The sequence below is a fragment of the Heptranchias perlo genome, chromosome 29, assembly GCF_035084215.1.
Source record: "Heptranchias perlo isolate sHepPer1 chromosome 29, sHepPer1.hap1, whole genome shotgun sequence".
Lineage (NCBI taxonomy): Eukaryota > Metazoa > Chordata > Chondrichthyes > Hexanchiformes > Hexanchidae > Heptranchias > Heptranchias perlo.
In genome coordinates, this window is record NC_090353.1 from 33,834,642 (window position 1) to 33,854,849 (window position 20,208).

General features: G+C 47.4%; 1 protein-coding gene across 2 annotated transcripts in view; it reads left to right on the plus strand.

Moving 5' to 3' along the window:
• LOC137299601 (insulin receptor-like) overlaps window positions 1-20,208 on the plus strand; it is a 201,675-nt gene that overhangs the window by 175,916 nt on the left and 5,551 nt on the right. For both annotated transcript variants that reach the window (XM_067968460.1, XM_067968461.1), the window contains 8 exons: window positions 2,368-2,533; window positions 4,547-4,643; window positions 6,000-6,067; window positions 7,942-8,171; window positions 9,078-9,188; window positions 11,371-11,530; window positions 12,931-13,060; window positions 16,020-16,154. In XM_067968460.1, coding sequence (XP_067824561.1) covers window positions 2,368-2,533; window positions 4,547-4,643; window positions 6,000-6,067; window positions 7,942-8,171; window positions 9,078-9,188; window positions 11,371-11,530; window positions 12,931-13,060; window positions 16,020-16,154 — 1,097 coding nt within the window. The remainder of the gene's footprint in view (window positions 1-2,367; window positions 2,534-4,546; window positions 4,644-5,999; window positions 6,068-7,941; window positions 8,172-9,077; window positions 9,189-11,370; window positions 11,531-12,930; window positions 13,061-16,019; window positions 16,155-20,208) is intronic.

Here is a 20,208-nt window from a genome sequence, read left to right on the forward strand (position 1 = left end):
TTATCCACCATCATACCATCTAATCTGTTTACCCAGTCCACTTTAGCCAATTCCGCCCTCATTCCTTTATAATTGCCCTTATTTAAGTTTAATACAGTAGTTTCAGACCCAAGATCCTCGCTCTCAAACTGGATGTGAAATTCTATCATGTTATGATCACTGCTTCCCAAGGCGTCCTTTACTTTGAGATCATTAATTAATCCTGTTTCGTTACCCATTGCCAGATCCAAAATGGCCTGTTCCCTGGTTGGTTCCCTGACGTATTGGTCTAAGAAACAGTCTGTAATACACTCTATGAACTCCTCCTCAGGGCTATTTTTGCCAATTTGATTTGTCCAATCTATGTGAAAGTTAAAATCGCCCATGATTGTTGCATTACCTTTTTTACAAGCCCCCCTTATTTCCTGATTAATATTTTGCCCTACAGTGTAGCTACTGTTAGGGGGCCTATATACTACTCCCACCAGTGATTTCTTTCCCTTGCAATTTCTTACCTCCACCCAAATTGATTCGACATCTTGATCTTCTGAGCCAAGATCACTTCTCACTATTATACCAATTTCATCCTTTATTAACAGAGCTACCCCACCACCTTTACCTTTTTTCCTATCCTTCCTAAATGTTAAATAACCCTGAATATTTAGCTTGCAACCATGTCTCTGTAATGATCACGGGATCATACCCATTTGTTTCTATTTGTGCCGTCAATTCATCCATCTAATTATGAATGCTGCGCGCATTCAGATAAAGAACCTTCAATTTTGTCTTTTTACCATTCTTTCCTACCCTGGCCCAATTGGTGCTGTAGAATCATAGAATAATGCAGCACAGAAGGAGGCTGTTCGGCCCATTGTGCCTGTGCTGGCTCTTTGGAAGAGCAATCCAATTAGTCCCTCACCCCCGCTCTTTCCCCATAACCCTGAAAATTTTCTCCCTTCAAGTATTTATCCAATTCCCATTTGAAAGTTGTTATTGAATCTGCTTCCACCACCCTTTCAGGCAGTTCATTCCTGATCATCATAACTCGCTGAGTAAATTTGTTTTTCCTCATGATGCCTCTTGTGCCAATCACCTTAAATCTGTGTCCTCAGGAGAACTGAACACAGTATTCCAGGTGTGGCCTAACCAGGGCTTTTGTATAGCTGTAGCATAACTTCTACTCCTTGGTATTCTAGTCCTCTAGATATAAAAGCCAGCGTTCCATTAGCCTTTGATTATTTTCAGTACCTGTCCTTGACGTTTTAATGATCTATGTACATGGATCCCTAAATCTCTTTGGACCTCTTTACCTCAGTTTATAAAATCAAGGATCCCATATGCTTTAACAACAGATGATCATTGCCAGACAAGTGCCAGGCAATGACCATCTCCAACAAGAGAGAGTCTAACCACCTCCCCTTGACATTCAACGGCATTACCATCGCCGAATCCCCCACCATCAACACCCTGGGGGTCACCATTGACCACAAACTTAACTGGACCAGCCGTATAAATACTGTGGCGACAAGAGCAGGTCAGAGGCTGGGTATTCTGCAGCGAGTGACTCGCCTCCTGACTCCCCAAAGCCTTTCCACCATCTACAAGGCACAAGTCAGGAGTGTGATGGAATACTCTCCACTTGCTTGGATGAGTGCAGCTCCAACAACACTCAAGAAGCTCGATACCATCCAGGACAAAGCAGCCCGCTCGATTGGCACCCCATCCACCACCCTAATCATTCACTCCCTTCACCACCGGCGCACCATGGCTGCAGTGTGTACCATCCACAGGATGCACTGCAGCAATTCGCCAAGGCTTCTTCGACAGCACCTCCCAACCCCGCGACCTCTACCACCTAGAAGGACAAGGGCAGCAGGCACATGGGACCAACACCACCTGCACGTTCCCCACCAAGTCACACACCATCCCGACTTGGAGATATATCGGCCGTTCCTTCATTGTCGCTGGGTCAAAATCCTGGAACTCCCTCCCTAACAGCACTGTAGGAGAACCGTCACCACACGGACTGCAGCGATTCAAGAAGGCGGCTCACCACCACCTTCTCAAGGGCAATTAGGGATGGGCAATAAATGCCGGCCTCGCCAGCGACGCCCACATCCCATGAACGAATATAAAAAAAAACAGCAGTCTTCTCAACTTGTCCTGCCACCTTCAAGGATTAGTGTATATACACCCCCAGGTCTCTCTGATCCTGCACCCCCTTTATATTGCTTCCCCTCTTGTCTATTTTTACTTCATCAACAAATGCATATGGTGCGTTGGTTCTGGTTACTGAACCTAATTCAATTAAGAATTAAGTAAAAACACTTGCTTCCTACATCCTTAAGAATTGACACTTGATGTGCTTTGTTTTGGTCTTTGCCACAGGAGACGCAACAGTGTGTGTCTCGTAAAAAGTACCTCAGTGAGAAAGGCTGCAAACTAAAAGTGCACCATCCTGGGAACTACACTTTGAAAGTGCGAGCCACGTCACTGGCTGGGAACGGCTCCTGGACAGAGGCGATCTCCTTCTGCATTCAAGATTCAAACAATAGTAAGTTTTTTTTCTTCAGGAAAGAAAAGCGAGTCTGCATTTAATCCCGGCCCGAGCTCCACTTTGGAGTGGTGGGGAAATTTGGTCCGTAACTTCCTAACAGCTCGAGGGTTCTCTGAGAAATCCGGGGTGGTTCAAGAGCAAAGACCCTGAACCTGCTCTCCATTCAACTAGAATTGTCTATCTTGCTCTATACAGGCAGAATCGGAGTCATGGAAAGGCTGAATTAGTGTTGTGCATGGTGTTTAGTTATCAAAAGAGGTCACGTAAAGGGAACTTGTGATTAACGATGCATGGCGGGTAACCATGATCTCTTGTTTGCCTTATAGAATCAGGAGGGATTTCCCTGGACTTTTTCCTGGGAATGGGACATGCATTTCCTTCTAGGTTTTTTTTTTCATATGCGACCCCTGTCGGGTTGAGGAGACAGTGCACAAGGTTAACCGTCTGTACGGTAGGGTGAGGATTGATGGGCCTGATGGTTTATACGACACTGTCCGTGAATTATACTCCTGCTGACATAACGAGACGCTGGTGGGTGCCCTATTAGCGCATCTCCTGTGGCATTAATCATTGTGAATCAGAAGAGATACTCTTTTTCCCGTTACATTTCAAAGTGGTGACAGAAAATTTGCGAAGCGATGTACTTGGATACAGTGAAGAAAGTGGTAAAGTACTTTGCGATAGGCTGAAATTTCCCTGGGGCTGGTCAAAGTAACACTTTACCACTTGGTTCATTGTCGCTGAGCCCATCCTGATTGGCTGAAATTAGCTTGGAACCAAAGTGCACTCTGAGACAGTGGTTAAGTGTTTTGTGATTGGTTCAAATTTCTTAGGAACCAATCGTGGTTTTTATGTGACGGGGATTTTTGCATTTGTGCTCCTCAAAACTTCTAGAAGAAAGAATTACAGATCACTTACGGTATTGCTCCTGGTTGGTCTGGGGCATGTTTAAGATGTTTAGCTGATAACTTTGCCTGTCCCTTTTAGGCCACTGCTGAAGTACTTCCTGTGGAAATCCCAGATAATTGTAGCTGCCTGTGAATTGTTGAGGTCAGCAAATTGCTTGAAAATTTCATGCTCCCGGTCAGAAGAAACCAGGATGATTTGTCTGACATTCTCCCCAACCACCACCTCCTGTTCTTTAAATTTATACCAGCAGATTTCCTATAGCATTGTTTACAGTGAGTTGAATGAAATGGGCCCTGAGAAACCTCAGCGCCGCTCTGCTAACGTGAATGGGGCTGAGTGGGACAGCAGTGACCTCTGCTCCTCATCTCGCTAGAGTATCCGGGGTCAGGGCAGGGTCAACTGATTTGAAATGCCTTTAGCAAGTGCCCACGCCAAGGTAGGTACAACTTGGTCGCTCACTCGAAATGGGAAATGTAGTGCCAGTTAGGCACTTGGAGGGAAGGGGAAGGCACTGCCACTGGCCCCATTGGAAGTTGGTCGCCTAGGCTGGTATCTGGCGCATCCAGGTCCTGCCTGATTGTTCTCAGCTGGTGCTGCAGTTCTGGACATCTTACACCGGGTGTTCGCGCCTATTGCCCTGAGGAGTTTGAAGGGCCACACTGTTTTATAAACACATGACAAGAGTGACATACCACGTAATGCACATTGCTTTGCTCTGCTGTGGTCAGCCTGTGTCACTTTAAGGCCACTGTGTCTAATGGGTAAGTAAGCTGAGGTCAACCAGAGTTTGATCAGGAAACTTTGCAGATTGAAATGTCTGTTTCAGATTGCTGCTCAGAAGCGTCTAATGATTTAAGATTCTTTTCCATCTGTAGCAGTGTGCAGTTTCTATAAGCATCACACCGTAGCAGCTTGTTAATTGATTCAAAGTAATGCAACAGGAAATCAGAATTAAAGAGGGACAGAACGGATTTTTAAAACCATTAAATCCACACCAAAATTGTCAGTTCTCCTCCCCAGCAACGTTCCACACTCTTTTACCAAATCAAGTTCTGCCTTCTTATTATACTATACACTTTTTCTTCTTGTGCTTGCAAACAGACCGTGACAGTGAAATTTACAAGATAATTGGGCCAATAATCTTTGCCGTTCTGCTCATCATCCTGGTTCCAATCATCTTTTTGGTGGTGAAGAAGAGGTAAGCACAATTGAGTGACTCATCAGAACACAGTTGACTACTTTCCTGGTGATACCATCAAATTTATTTTCCGGCTCCCTCCTCGCTCCTTCTGTCCAGGTCTCCCATCACTATGTACCGCACCTCCAGCTAAATGTGCGTGGCTGGGTCCTCACAAGGTCTGTCACTGGCCTCTCTGATGTGCCAGTGCAGCAGGGGATGATTCACCTCCCACTGTGGATTTAAAACGCTTTTATTGTCTCCTGTCTTGCATTCTACTTGGGTGGTGTCGCTCTGACCGCACATTTGAGAGCAGAAAGTTGGTGTGTGGTGAGGGAATGCGTACCCCATCTTAGCATGGTGCTTTGATGCACTAGTGTGCTGTTTCACTGCATCATTTTGAATGCAAACTTTGCCCCAGCGCAGAGAATGCAAGAAATGCACAGAAGACCGATAGGTAGAAAGGATGGGGAAACCTTCATCAGGCTGGAGAAGGCCCTTTTTATGGGACTGAACATGATGATTGAGCACTTATCAAAAATATGCCTTAATGCACTTTTCTCAATTAAGATTTTTACTTTTACCCTGAAGGAAGCGAGATGATTTTTTTTTTGTAATAGTAAATATCAACAGCCGAAAATGCTCGGTTTCTGCTGAACTCGGTACAACACAGTATCTTTCAGAACCGTTGTTATATGCTTCACATAAGATCCCGTTTGCAAATTGCATCTTTGTTCAGGTTGTTATGACCTGGCAGTGCGATTTCATTGCCAGAATGGCATAGTGGAATTGTTATTATCAGTGGATGTAAAAACCACTGCTGCGATTTACATGTTGCATTTTTTTGCCACTTCCCTGCTCTGATGCTCCTCTTGTGAATTACTTCACGCAGAGGGCGGTGAATGTGTAGAACAGACTACCCAGGACGAAAGTGGGAGCTGGGTAGCGTTGACTAAACTCAGGAGAGGACTGGTTAGTTTTTCTTTAAGCAAATAGAAATGGATTGAGGAGTGTGAGAGATAGAGTACAGTATGGTGGAAACGGCCTTTGGACTGCAAGGGTCTTTTTTGATCCTATATAATCCTAAACTGCTAAATACCATTCATTGACTACGATGACCCCATCTTAAAAAAAAATTTGGAGGCCCTAGTGAAACTTGTTTCTCTCTTGATTATTTTCTTTTTTTTAAGAAATTAAACTTACCTTTTACTAAGTAGCTGAAGTAATAAGGTGAATCAAACAGTATAGTTACGAGAAAATAGAATAGATTGTGCGAAGTCATCAATTGTAAAATATGTGTGCTTTTCTCATTGGGAAATTCTGTTGCTTTTAAGTGATCACTACAGATACTAAATTGCGAGTTTTCTTTGCTTTCAGGCGGACAGAAGTACCTACAGGAATTTTTTACACTTCTTCAAATCCAGAGTATATCAGTGCCAGCGATGGTAGGTGCCTGAGCTCATCAAAATCTATTTCTCTCTCTCTCTCATGCCTTCAACCCTTCCAGGCTCACCTTTCTTCAATGCTCTCCTCTCAACCATCCTTACATAGAATTTACAGCACAGAAACCGGTCACTCAGCCCTACTGGTCTATGCTGGTGTTTTTTTTTATTCGTTCACGGGATGTGGGCGTCGCTGGCAAGGCCGGCATTTATTGCCCATCCCTAATTGCCCTCGAGAAGTTTATGCTCCACACGAGCCTCCTCCCTCCCTACTTTATCTAACCGCATATCCTTCTATTCCTTTCTCCCTCATGTGTTTATCTAGCTTCCCCATAAATGCATCGATGCTATTCGCCTCAGCTACTTCATGTGGTAGCAAGTTCCACTCTCTGGGTAAAGAAGTTTCTCCTGAATTCCTTATTTATTCGTGACGATCTTATATTTATGACCCCTAGTTTTGGATTCCCCCACAAGCAGAAACATTTTGTCCATGTCTACCCTCTCATAATTTTCAAGACCTCTATTAGGTCACCCCTGTTTGGTCTTTCCTGATCATTGTAACCTCTCAGTTCTGGTATCATCCTTGTAAATCTTTTTTGCACCTTCTCCATGCCTCTATATCCTTTTTGTAATATGGAGACCAGAACTCCACAGTGTGGTCTAACCAAGGTTCTATACAAGTTTAGCATAACTTCTCTGCTTTAAAATTCTATTCCTCTAGAACCCTGATCTCGATTCCACACAAACTCCCAACTTGTCCGAATGCCATCGCCCACACCTTGTGTTGTACAATGCCTGGCTCACATGTCCTCGCCAACCTGCGCGGGTTCCCTCCACTCCAGTACGTTACTTTCAAAATCTTCATCTTCACTTCCTTCCATGGTCTCATTCCGCTCTCGCCCTGCATCCACCATGCACCCTCCACCCTCTGAGGCTGATTTTTTGCATTCCCAACCTCCCTCCTTCCACTGTACCATTTAGGACAGAACTTTCGACTATCATATCCTTGCTCTCTGCAATTCTCTTCTCAAACCCCGCCTTGCTACATTTCTTCCTCACCTTCAAAAGCTTGCTCAAAATATCTTTGGTAATTTCCATGAACCCGTGCTTGGTGTCCAATTTTCTTTCCACCCGCCCATTGTGAACCTTTCATTGGAATTTTTTTTTGTACTTCAACGGTGCTCCATGAGTTCAGGTTGTTGTTTGAAAAGTTAGTCTTAAGTTGACACTTAGAAGAAAGTAGGAAGGAGAAAAGGCCATTCTTCCCATCCAACTTACGCTGTCATCCAAGATTTGATTCAAGATCCACATCCCTGGTCTTTTTCTTGCTGAGCCAATAATTGGTCCAATTCCCTTCTGTATTCTTTATAACCTCCTCCAGCCTCTTGCGCATCTCTGATTTCTATCGCTCCACCATTGGTGGCCATGCCTTCAGCTGCTAGGTCCTAGAATCTGGAATTCCCCCCTAAACCCCTCTACCTCTCCTCCCTTAAGATGCTCCTTAAAATCTACCTCTTTGACCAAGTTTGTCCTGATATCTCCTTCAGCAGCTTGGTGTCAAATTTTGTTTGATAACGCTCCTGTGAAGCGCCTTGAGATGTTTTACTACGTTAAAGGCGCTATATAAATGCAAGTTGTTGTTGATTCAGCGCTGCATTAGGTGTCGGTCTGCTCTGTAAATCACTGACTTTTAAATATGAAGAACTTATTTCTGAGTTAAGCTTAGCTTTAGTTTGGCTGATTCTAATTCCAGGTTTTCTTATGTTCCAAGACGAGAGAAGGTAAATAGAGATTGCCAGTGTTCACATGGGCTGTATTTATTGTGAATGTTCATTTATTGGAATGCCACTAAATGCTTCTAACATTGTTTCTCCTAGTCTACGTTCCAGACGAATGGGAGGTTGCACGCGATAAGATTGAGCTGCTGAGAGAGCTGGGGCAAGGTTCCTTCGGTATGGTGTATGAGGGGAACGCAAAGGATGTTGTGAAGGGTGACCCGGATACTCATGTGGCAGTGAAAACAGTGAATGAATCGGCCAGTCTGCGGGAGCGCATAGAGTTTTTGAACGAGGCGTCAGTGATGAAGGCGTTCAGCTGTCACCATGTGGTATGACGTTCCCATCTTTACAGTCCCCCTTCCTTTCTTTTAATATATTGTTGCGGTTATTGCTCCTGCCCTCCCTCCACTGCCAAAACAAAACAATCTGTCCCATCACGATGAGGAAATTTAGGCATATGGGCCATGTCCTCAGTTCTGGCCACCAAGGCAAACGTCGAAATCCTGGAGGCGGTGAGTAGAGGACCAGTAGTGTCTGAGGCAAAGACATAAAATTCCAGAAGCACTCATCAGGTCAAGTCAGCTTGTGTGGAGACAGCAGAGGAGACAAGTCAGTGTTTCAGGTGTAGACCCTTCAGCAGAAGTGGAAAAAAAATTACCAATGAAGAACACCTGAAGAGAACGGGAGGGGCAAAATAGAACACACACACACACACACACACACACACACACACATTTTTGTTCCACAGTTCCTGCATCTATGTCCTGAGGCACTTCACAGAGACGTAATCAGGTGAACGTGGATGCTAGGAGAAAGATATTAGATGGGGTGGCCAATAGGTTGATCAAAGAGGTGGGTTTTACAGAGGGTCATGAAGGTGGAGCGGCAGTGGTTACGGCAGGGATTTCCAGAACATGGGGTCTAGATTGCTGAAGGCAGGGCCGCCAACGACAGAGTGAATGGCTGGGTGAGGTAAGCCAACCAACATCTTAAGTGACTGACCGTATCTACGTCCGGCAGACTTTAAACTGTGGCTTGGACCTGTAGCCTGACATTACTCACCCCCCACAAATGCTACTGGATTGCCTCCCTCCCAAAGTAGTCGGCCCTCGCTAAAGCGTTTCATGTGAACTCTCTAGTAAAGATGAGCCCTTTGTTCTCTGTCGGAGTTCAGGCTGCTGAACGTGTTTCTTGTTGAGTACAAGTTGTGCTGAAACTTGGGTCTGTCTTTGTAGGTGCGTTTGCTAGGCGTTGTGTCAAAGGGGCAGCCAACGCTGGTTGTCATGGAGCTGATGACCCATGGGGATCTGAAGAGCTACCTGCGCTCATTACGACCGGATGCCGAGGTAACATCACAATAACCTACTCGTAGCTATTTAAAAGTTTTCATGTATTCTGGGAAATACAAAAACTGGTCACTTGAGGTGGCTGTTTTGGTTTTCTTGCCCGTGCGATGTTATTCAGAGGCATTATATTTATACATCGGGGGCTGGTCTCAGAAATCAGAACGACAGACCCGAGTTACAAGTCCCTGCCATGTGACGTTGGAGTTAATCAGCGTTTAAATACAAGTTGACTGTTAGTGCTGGATTCTCTGGTAGCGTCGCAAACTTTTAAAAATGAAGTTTAAAAAGTTCTGAGAACTTCACACTGTTGCAGTTTTACTGAAGCAGCTGCAAAGCTCAGGGACGTGGCCCCAAACCTCTTACCTAAGTACGCTTCGGGGGGCTGGGAAAATACCATATATACTCGAGTATAAAATGTCACAAATATAGGCCGATCCCTCCTGGGGTTAAAATGAAAAGTCTGTGATCCGAATCAGTCACTGCGGTGGCTCAGAGAGCAGGAAATTTGATGTCAGTGTGCGCTGACTGTTCCGTGCACTGCCACCACTGCGCACGGACGGGGAGTCAGAGAGAGTGGGGCTTGACACGAGAGCAGCAGAGAAGAGGTGGGGAATGATGTGAGGGAGTAGCAGGTGAAAGGGGAGTGACACCCAGAGCAGCAGGCAGGAGCGTGGAGTCACACCAGGGAGGAGCAGGAGAGAGAGGCAAAGGGGAGTGGCACGAGAATCTAGAATCGAGAGGAAGGTGGGACTGCACTGGGGCAGGCGAGTGAAGTACCTTGCGCCACTATGACTGGCGTGTAAGACCACTTTACTTTCAGCTCCAAACAGTGCCTTTACAGTTCCGGTCTTCTATTCAAGTATATACAGTATAATGTATGCTCTTAACTTACTCAATAATGGCCCAAAATTTGCTGTCAAAACAACGGCAAGGCTAATGGCGCTCACCGCTATTTATGCGCGAATCGCACAGCAACTTCAGGGATGGGAGATGCGCAGTTAAATGCGGAAATCCAAAAGTTGCAGTCCGAGATGCGCCACTCCACCGACAGCTTTGCGAAAACAGGTTCTCGCTGTCTGACTCACCATTCAAATGCATTGAACGGCATGAAGTTCCTGTGTTTGTGCAGTAGATACAAACTAAACTCACCACAGAAAGTTAAGTCTTGTCATTTCAAGTTAAAGTACCCTTTTAGCAACGTGATAAGTGTTAATTACTGCCAGACAACCCCTCTGTCACCGAAAATTAACTATTGCAAGTGTGGGGCCTCATTCCTTCGTTTTAATTGTTGTAGGAGATTTTTTTTTAAATTTTAATTTTTTTTTAACTTTTTCTTTCTGTCCCTTTTTCTCTCTCTCTTAATCCAATCTTTCTTTCCCTCTCTTTATTACTCTTTGTACAACAACAACTTGCATTTATATAGCGCCTTTAACGCAGTAAAACATCCCAAAGCACTTCACAGGAGCGATTATCAAACAAAATTTGACCGAGCCACATAAGGAGATATTAGGACAGGTGACCAAAAGCTTGGTCAAAGAGGTAAGTTTTAAGGAGCATCTTAAAGGAGGAGAGAGAGGGAAAGAGACTTTTAGGAAGGGAATTCCAGAGCTTAGGGCCTAGGTGGCTGAAGGCATAGCCGCCAATGGTGGAGCAATTAAAATCGGGGATGCGTAAGAGGCAAGAATTGGAGGAGCACAGAGATCTCGGAGGGTTGTCGGGCCGGAGGAGGTTACAGGGATAGAGAGGGGCGAGACCATGGAGGGATTTGGAAGCAAAGATGAGAATTTAAAAATCGATTTGACATTGAATTCATCCATTGTAAGTTACACTTCCTTCTCAAGTCCTTGCACTGTTAAATTTCAGAATCTTTCAATCTGATTGGGTAAGGAGATACACAGTTGCTTGCCCTGTTCACTCAGGCCCCAGATGCCCTGTAGGGGGCGCCGCGCAGTTTCCATCTCCTGCTTCCAGCAACTTATGCCGCAAAATATCACTGAGATTAAACTGGCGAGGGCAAATCGAACTCACGGTGGGTGCTGTTCGTTGATCGGCTACAGTAAATTCTGGGCCAGTAAGCTTCTGTGCATCTTGGCAACAAGCCTGTTGGAGCCTTAATGGTGTGTTGCATCTGTAAAAGGACAAAATAAACAGTTAAACATTGTCCATTTTTTTGCCCTGGAAGAATAACGCAGGCCGTCCGCCACCCACCCTGAAGGAGATGATTCAGATGGCAGCTGAGATTTCAGATGGAATGGCCTACCTGAATGCAAAGAAATTTGTCCACCGAGACCTGGCAGCTCGAAATTGCATGGTGGGAGAGGATTACACAGTGAAAATCGGAGGTAAGTATTGGAGGGGGGGAACGGATCACGCAGTGCAAATTTATGGAGGGGGAGGAACTGGAGGAAAGACGCTTTACTGTCACGGGTTACCTGATGAAAGAATCAAAATGTGGGTTGAAAAAATTGAGGGTTTTATTTATTTAAGTTCGCAGGAAAAACTAAACTCAGGGTGCGGTCGAGACAGAAAAAGGAGCCAGGCACCTATATATAAAAAAAAAGAGATAAAATCTGCAATTGGGCAGATGAGCGGCAGTCCGGGTAGGGTGGTGAAGGAGAGAACCTTAGACCCATTCAAGAGTCGGTTAGATAATGTGACGGGAGAAAGTAAGCTCTCTATTCTGGATGAGCTAAGATGGGCCGAATGTCCTCCCTCATCTCTATCGAACTTGTGATCTAGTTGGAATCTACAGCAAACTTCAGTGTCGAGCTGCTCATTTCAATGTAATGTGAATTGTACGTACTTTCTGCCACTAGAGTGAGCTTTAATGTTCACTGCGCTCACCGGGAATGATGTGTCTGTCGGCAGGAAGCACTGCAGGGCCACTTCTCCCAGCTTTGTTGAATCTTGCTGGGATACGACTCCACTAGAGCCAGGCACTTGCCTTTACATAAGAACATAAGAAATAGGAGCAGGAGTAGGCCAATCGGCCCCTCGAGCCTGCTCCGCCATTCAATAAGATCATGGCTGATCTGATCCTAACCTCAAATCTAAATTCATGTCCAATTTCCTGCCTGCTCCCCGTAACCCCTAATTCCCTTTACATCTAGGAAACTGTCTATTTCTGTTTTAAATTTATTTAATGATGTAGCTTCCACAGCTTCCTGGGGCAGCAAATTCTTACCTTGCCTAAGTGGCCAATTAGCATTGGTGAGTTCGGAAGGCGAGTATCAGGAGGCTATTTGGGTACGGGGAGCGACACATCAGAACCTGACTCTGTATTCACCAGTGTCCACATATTCGCAATTTCATTTCCAGCAGGGATCACATAGGAACACAGGGAATCGTGGCTGATTGTCCACTCGCACTCTTAAATCCAGGTGCGCCTATGTGAAATATAAAACACCTTACTGCTGCCCCGACTGAGATGAATGATCTCCGCACTGACTGAGGATTGATCCTGGGATCTTCTGCTCTTTATGGATTGGTGTAGCACTGGGCGGTGCCTTTATTAACTGAGCCTTGTCATGCACACTCAAAGCCAGCTGGGTCTGACCCTACAAATAGGAGTTCCACTCTTGAAATGCACTTGTTCTTAACATGGAGGTGGAAGTGGTGCTCTTATGTTGAAAGTATTAATTTAGTGCTATCACATTTTATTGTACTTCCTGCCCTGTATATATTGCGTATAATTACTAGTTTACAGATTAGAATTATTTATCTGTGTGTTTTTTTTTTAAAGACTTTGGAATGACCAGGGACATATACGAGACAGACTACTATCGTAAAGGTGGGAAAGGTTTGCTGCCTGTGCGATGGATGGCTCCGGAGTCCCTGAAGGATGGAGTGTTCACGACATACTCAGACGTTTGGTGAGTCAGTCTTACATGTAGTTAACATGTCTATACTGTGACATAAAAGCTTTTGATTTTCCTAGGATCTTTACAGGATGCTTTATCCTTGACAAAGCATTAAATTCAAATTGAACTGTCTCCCTCCTCCTGCAAGACAGTGTAAAAAGAACTTACATTTATATAGTGTCTTATCATGTCCATTGTGTGTGGCAGGATTATGTCCATTGTCAAGTGTGGCAGGAAGGGATAGAGAGTTTACCAATAATAGTGCAACATCAAATAAGGTCAAAGCAGGAAAAAATGGTTAAAAAGTCAAAATTAAAGGCTCTTTATCTGAATGCACAGAGCATTCGTAACAAGATAGATGAATTAATTGCACAAATAGAGATAAATGGGTTTGACCTAATAGCCATTACAGAGACATGGTTGCGAAATGACCAAGGTTGGGAACTAAATATTCCAGGGTGCAAAGACAAATAGAAATGACAGGCAGAATGGAAAAGGAGGGGATGTAGCCCTAATAATAAAGGATGATATAAGGATAGTAGTGAGAAAACATCTTGGCTCGGAGGATCAGGAAGTAGAATCAGTAGGGGTGGAAATAAGAAATAACAAGGGTCAGAAAACAATGGTGGGAGTAGTTTATAGGCCCCCTAATAGTAGTTATACCATTGGTCAGAGTATTAATCATGAAATAATAGGAGCTTGTAACAAAGGTAATGCAGTAATCATGGGGGACTTTAATCTGCATATAGACTGGGCAAATCAAATTTTAGAAGACGAGTTCATGGAATGTATTTGAGATGGTTTCCTAGAGCAATACGTCTTGGAACCAACCAGGGATCAGGCTATTTTCGATCTTGTATTGTGTAATGAGAAAGGGTTAATTAGTATTCTCACAGTAAAAAAACCTCTGGGGAAGAGCGATCATAATATGATAGAATTTCACACTGAGTTTGAAAGTAACGTACTTAAGTCAGAAACTAGAGTCTTAAACTTAAATAAAGCCAATAGGTATGAGGGGCGAGTTATCAAAGGTAGATTGGGAAATTAAATGAAAGGGTTTGACCGTTGGAAAGCAATGGCAAACATTTAAAGAAATATTTCAAGATTCTCAACAAATATACATTCCATTGAGAAATAAAAACTCCATGGGAAAACCCGTGGCAAACTAAAGAAGTTAAGGAGAGTATTAGATTGAAAGAAGAGGTCTGTAATGTTGCCAAGAAGAGTAGTAAGCCTGGGGATTGAGAGAGTTTTAGAAACCAACAAAGGATGACCAAAAAATTGATAAAAAGGGAGAAAATAGAATATGGAAGTAAACTAGCAAGAAATATAAAAATGGATTTTAAGAGCTTCTACAAGAATGTAAAAAGGAAGAGAGTAGCAAAAGTAAACTTTGGTCCCTTAGAGGCTGAGACAGGGAAAATATAATGGGGAATCAGGAAATGGCAGATGCGTTAAACAAATATTTTGTATCTGTCTTCACAGTAGAAGACACAAAAAGCATACCAAAAATAGTGGGGAACCAAGGGGTAAATGAGAGTGAGGAACTTAAAACAATTAATATCACTAGAGAAAAAGTTGTATAGGGCTTTGGACAAACTAATGGGACTAAAAGCCGACAAACCCCCTGGACCTGATGGCCTGCATCCAAGGGTTCTAAAAGATGTGGCTGCAGAGATAGTGGATGCATTGGTTATGATCTTCCAAAATTCTCTAGATTCTATAATGGTCCCAGTGAAAAGGGATGTAGACAGGTTAAGTGAGTGGGCAAGAAGGTGGCAGATGGCGTATAATGTGGGGAACTGTGAGGTTATTCACTTTGGTAGGAAGAATAGAAAAACAGAATATTTTTTAAATGGTGAGAAACTACTAAATTTTGGTGTTCAGAGAGACTTGTGTGTCCTCATTCAAGAAACACAAAAAGTTAGTATGCAGGTACAGCAGGCAATTAGGAAAGCAAATGGCATGTTGGTCTTTATTGCAAGAGTGTTGGAATACAAGAGTAAGGAAGTCTTACTACAGTACTTACAGGGCTTTGGTGAGACCTCACCTGGAGTACTGCGTACAGTTTTGGTCTCCTTATCTAAGGAAAGATATACTTGCCCTAGAGGCGGTGCAACGAAGGTTCACTAGATAAATTGCTGAGATGAGAAGGTTGTCCTATGAAGAGAGATTGAGTAGAATGGGCCTATACTCTCTGGAGTTTAGTAGAATGAGAGGTGACCTCATTGAAACATATAAGATTGAGGCGGCTTGACAGGGTAGATGATGAGAGATTGTTTCTCCTGGCTAGAGTGTCTAGAATTAGGGGGCATAATCGCAGGATAAGGGGTCGGCCATTCAAGACTGAGATGAGGAGGAATTTCTTCACGCAGAGGGTTATGAATCTTTGGAATTCTCTACCCCAGAGGGCTGTGGATGCTGAGTCATTGAATATATTCATGGCTGAGATGGATAGATTTTTCGACTCTCGGGGAATCAAGGGACATGGGGATCGGGCCAGAAAGTGGAGTTGAGGTCGAAGATCAGCCATGATCTGATTGAATGACAGAGCAGGCTCGAGGGGCCATATGGCCTACTCGTCCTATTTCTTATGTTCTTATATCTCACTTCGTACATAATGAATTGGAATGAAGTGTACTGACTGGTGTTTTGTAGGTAAACATCGCAGTCAATTTGCACACAGAAAGGTCTCTCAAAACTATAGTGGCATGAAAGACCAGTTAATCATTTTTTGAGGAGGTGAAAGGTGCTAAATAAAATCAAGTTCTTTCTAATGGGCATCACTAATCATTGCAGAGACCTCTCCTCATCTTGTTGAGGGTTCTCCAGCAGCAGAGAAACCTGAAATCCAGGCTGTTGCAACTCACTTGGTTGAATGAAGGTGTTATGGAGGTTGGAAGGCTTCTTTTTTTAAAATAAAGTGCAGTTTGACTTTATAAAACTATGTGCACTTGTACTCTATTGTCAGGTCTTTTGGAGTTGTTCTTTGGGAGGTCAGCACACTAGCAGAACAGCCATACCAAGGACTGTCAAACGAACAGGTTCTTAAATTCGTTATGGATGGAGGATTTTTGGATCGGCCAGATAACTGTGCAGATAGACTGTGAGTATGATTTATTTATTTTTTCCTCACCAACTTTCTCCTCTTCCCCCATCCTCTCCTGCAGATATTGACTTCTGGCTTGTGAGTCAGTAATGCCAATTATATCGCCTTTTCCATTGCCCTGGCTGAGATAAGCAAACTTGGCTCACAGCAGGATCGAACCTGGGACCTTTTCTGATTTGGATGGCTCAGCTATTCACTCATCCAGGATTGTATTTTTCATGTAACCCAAGTAATGTGCAACCCCAAGCCCACACCTTTCCTCCCCCACACACTGCCATCACTGGTAGTTTCCCTCAAGCCCGAGTCCACTCTCCCTTTGTCCTTGCCATCTCCCTGGCACTCCTCCTTTCCTCTCCCTTGCTCTCTCCTCCCCCCTCCCCGTCCCTTTTCTTCCTCCTCCTCCTCCTCCCCCTCCTCTTCCTGTCCCTTTCCTCCTCCTCTTCCCGTCCCTTTCCTCCTCCTCTTCCTCCTCTTCCCGTCCCTTTCCTCCTCCTCCTCTTCCTCCTCTTCCCGTCCCTTTCCTCCTCCTCCTCTTCCCGTCCCTTTCCTCCTCCTCCTCCTCCTCCTCCTCCTCCTCTTCCCGTCCCTTTCTTCCTCCTCCTCCTCCTCCTCCTCCTCCTCTTCCCGTCCCTCTCCTCCTCCTCCTCTTCCCGTCCCTTTCCTCCTCCTCCTCTTCCCGTCCCTTTCCTCCTCCTCCTCCTCCTCCTCCTCCTCCTCCTCTTCCCGTCCCTTTCCTCCTCCTCCTCCTCTTCCCGTCCCTTTCCCTCCTCCTCCTCCTCTTCCCGTCCCTTTCCCTCCTCCTCCTCCTCTTCCCGTCCCTTTCCCTCCTCCTCCTCCTCCTCCTCTTCCCGTCCCTTTCCCTCCTCCTCCTCCTCCTCCTCCTCCTCCTCCTCCTCCTCTTCCCGTCCCTTTCCTCCTCCTCCTCCTCTTCCCGTCCCTTTCCCTCCTCCTCCTCCTCTTCCCGTCCCTTTCCCTCCTCCTCCTCCTCTTCCCGTCCCTTTCCCTCCTCCTCCTCCTCCTCCTCTTCCCGTCCCTTTCCCTCCTCCTCCTCCTCCTCCTCTTCCCGTCCCTTTCCCTCCTCCTCCTCCTCCTCCTCTTCCCGTCCCTTTCCCTCCTCCTCCTCCTCCTCCTCTTCCCGTCCCTTTCCCTCCTCCTCCTCCTCTTCCCGTCCCTTTCCCTCCTCCTCTTCCCGTCCCTTTCCCTCCTCCTCTTCCCGTCCCTTTCCCTCCTCCTCCTCCTCCTCCTCCTCTTCCCGTCCCTTTCCCTCCTCCTCCTCCTCCTCCTCTTCCCGTCCCTTTCCCTCCTCCTCCTCCTCTTCCCGTCCCTTTCCCTCCTCCTCCTCCTCCTCCTCTTCCCGTCCCTTTCCCTCCTCCTCCTCCTCTTCCCGTCCCTTTCCCTCCTCCTCCTCCTCCTCCTCTTCCCGTCCCTTTCCCTCCTCCTCCTCCTCCTCCTCCTCTTCCCGTCCCTTTCCCTCCTCCTCCTCCTCCTCCTCCTCTTCCCGTCCCTTTCCCTCCTCCTCCTCCTCTTCCCGTCCCTTTCCCTCCTCCTCCTCCTCCTCCTCCTCTTCCCGTCCCTTTCCCTCCTCCTCCTCCTCCTCTTCCCATCCCTTTCCCTCCTCCTCCTCCCCTTCCCGTCCCTTTCCATCCTCCTCCTCCTCCTCCTCTTCCCGTCCCTTTCCCTCCTCCTCCTCCTCTTCCCGTCCCTTTCCCTCCTCCTCCTCCTCTTCCCGTCCCTTTCCCTCCTCCTCCTCCTCCTCCTCTTCCCCTCCTCCTCCTCTTCCCGTCCCTTTCCCTCCTCCTCCTCCTCCTCTTCCCGTCCTTTTCCCTCCTCCTCCTCCTCTTCCCGTCCCTTTCCCTCCTCCTCCTCCTCTTCCCGTCCCTTTCCCTCCTCCTCCTCTTCCCGTCCTTTTCCCTCCTCCTCCTCCTCTTCCCGTCCCTTTCCCTCCTCCTCCTCCTCCTCCTCTTCCCCTCCTCCTCCTCTTCCCGTCCCTTTCCCTCCTCCTCCTCCTCCTCTTCCCGTCCTTTTCCCTCCTCCTCCTCCTCTTCCCGTCCCTTTCCTCCTCCTCCTCCTCCTCTTCCCGTCCCTTTCCCTCCTCCTCCTCTTCCTCCTCCTCCTCTTCCTGTCCCTTTCTTCCTCCTCCTCCTCCTCCTCCTCCTCCTCCCGTCCCTTCCTCCTCCTCCTCCTCCTCCTCCCGTCCCTTTCTTCCTCCTCCTCCTCCTCCTCCTCTTCCCGTCCCTTTCTTCCTCCTCCTCCTCCTCCTCCTCCTCTTCCCGTCCCTTTCTTCCTCCTCCTCCTCCTCCTCCTCCTCTTCCCGTCCCTTTCTTCCTCCTCCTCCTCCTCCTCCTCTTCCCGTCCCTTTCTTCCTCCTCCTCCTCCTCCTCCTCCTCTTCCCGTCCCTTTCTTCCTCCTCCTCCTCCTCCTCCTCCTCTTCCCGTCCCTTTCTTCCTCCTCCTCCTCCTCCTCCTCTTCCCGTCCCTTTCTTCCTCCTCCTCCTCCTCCTCCTCCTCTTCCCGTCCCTTTCTTCCTCCTCCTCCTCCTCCTCCTCTTCCCGTCCCTTTCTTCCTCCTCCTCCTCCTCCTCCTCTTCCCGTCCCTTTCTTCCTCCTCCTCCTCCTCCTCCTCTTCCCGTCCCTTTCTTCCTCCTCCTCCTCCTCCTCCTCCTCCTCCCGTCCCTTTCTTCCTCCTCCTCCTCTTCCCGTCCCTTTCTTCCTCCTCCTCCTCCTCCTCCTCCTCTTCCCGTCCCTTTCTTCCTCCTCCTCCTCCTCCTCCTCCTCTTCCCGTCCCTTTCTTCCTCCCTCCTCCTCCTCCTCCTCCTCCTCTTCCCGTCCCTTTCTTCCTCCCTCCTCCTCCTCCTCCTCCTCTTCCCGTCCCTTTCTTCTTCCTCCTCCTCCTCCTCCTCCTCCTCTTCCCGTCCCTTTCCTCCTCCTCCTCCTCCTCCTCCTCCTCTTTCCGTCCCTTTCTTCCTCCTCCTCCTCCTCCTCTTCCCGTCCCTTTCTTCCTCCTCCTCTTCCCGTCCCTTTCTTCTTCCTCCTCCTCCTCCTCCTCCTCCTCCTCCTCCTCCTCCTCCTCCTCCTCCTCCTCCTCCTCCTCCTCTTCCCGTCCCTTTCCTCCTCCTCCTCCTCCTCCTCCTCCTCCTCCTCTTCCCGTCCCTTTCCTCCTCCTCCTCCTCCTCCTCCTCCTCCTCCTCCTCCTCCTCCTCTTCCCGTCCCTCTCCTCCTCCTCCTCCTCCTCTTCCCGTCCCTCTCCTCCTCCTCCTCCTCCTCTTCCCGTCCCTCTCCTCCTCCTCCTCCTCTTCCCGTCCCTCTCCTCCTCCTCCTCCTCTTCCCGTCCCTCTCCTCCTCATCCTCCTCTTCCCGTCCCTTTCCTCCTCCTCCTCCTCTTCCCGTCCCTTTCCTCCTCCTCCTCCTCCTCCTCCTCCCGTCCCTTCCCTCCTCCTCCTCCTCCTCCTCCATCTCTTCCCGTTCCTTTCTTCCTCCTCCTCCTCCTCCTCCTCCTCCTCTTCCCGTCCCTTTCTTCCTCCTCCTCCCGTCCCTTTCCTCCTCCTCCTCCTCCTCTTCTTCCCGTCCCTTTCTTCCTCCTCCTCCTCCTCCTCCTCCTCCTCCTCCTCCTCTTCCCGTCCCTTTCTTCCTCCTCCTCCTCTTCCTCCTCCTCCTCCTCCTCCTCCTCCCGTCCCTTTCTTCCTCCTCCTCCTCCTCCTCCCGTCCCTTTCTTCCTCCTCTTCCCGCCCCTTTCTTCCTCCTCCTCCTCCTCCTCCTCCTCCTCCTCCTCCTCCTCCTCCTCTTCCCGTCCCTCTCCTCCTCCTCCTCCTCCTCTTCCCGTCCTTCTCCTCCTCCACCACCTCCTCTTCCCGTCCCTTTCCTCCTCCTCCTCCTCCTCCTCCTCCCGTCCCTTTCCTCCTCCTCCTCCTCCTCTTCCCGTCCCTTTCCTCCTCCTCCTCCACCACCTCCTCTTCCCGTCCCTTTCCTCCTCCTCCTCCTCCTCCTCCTCCCGTCCCTTTCCTCCTCCTCCTCCTCCTCTTCCCGTCCCTTTCCTCCTCCTCCTCCACCACCTCC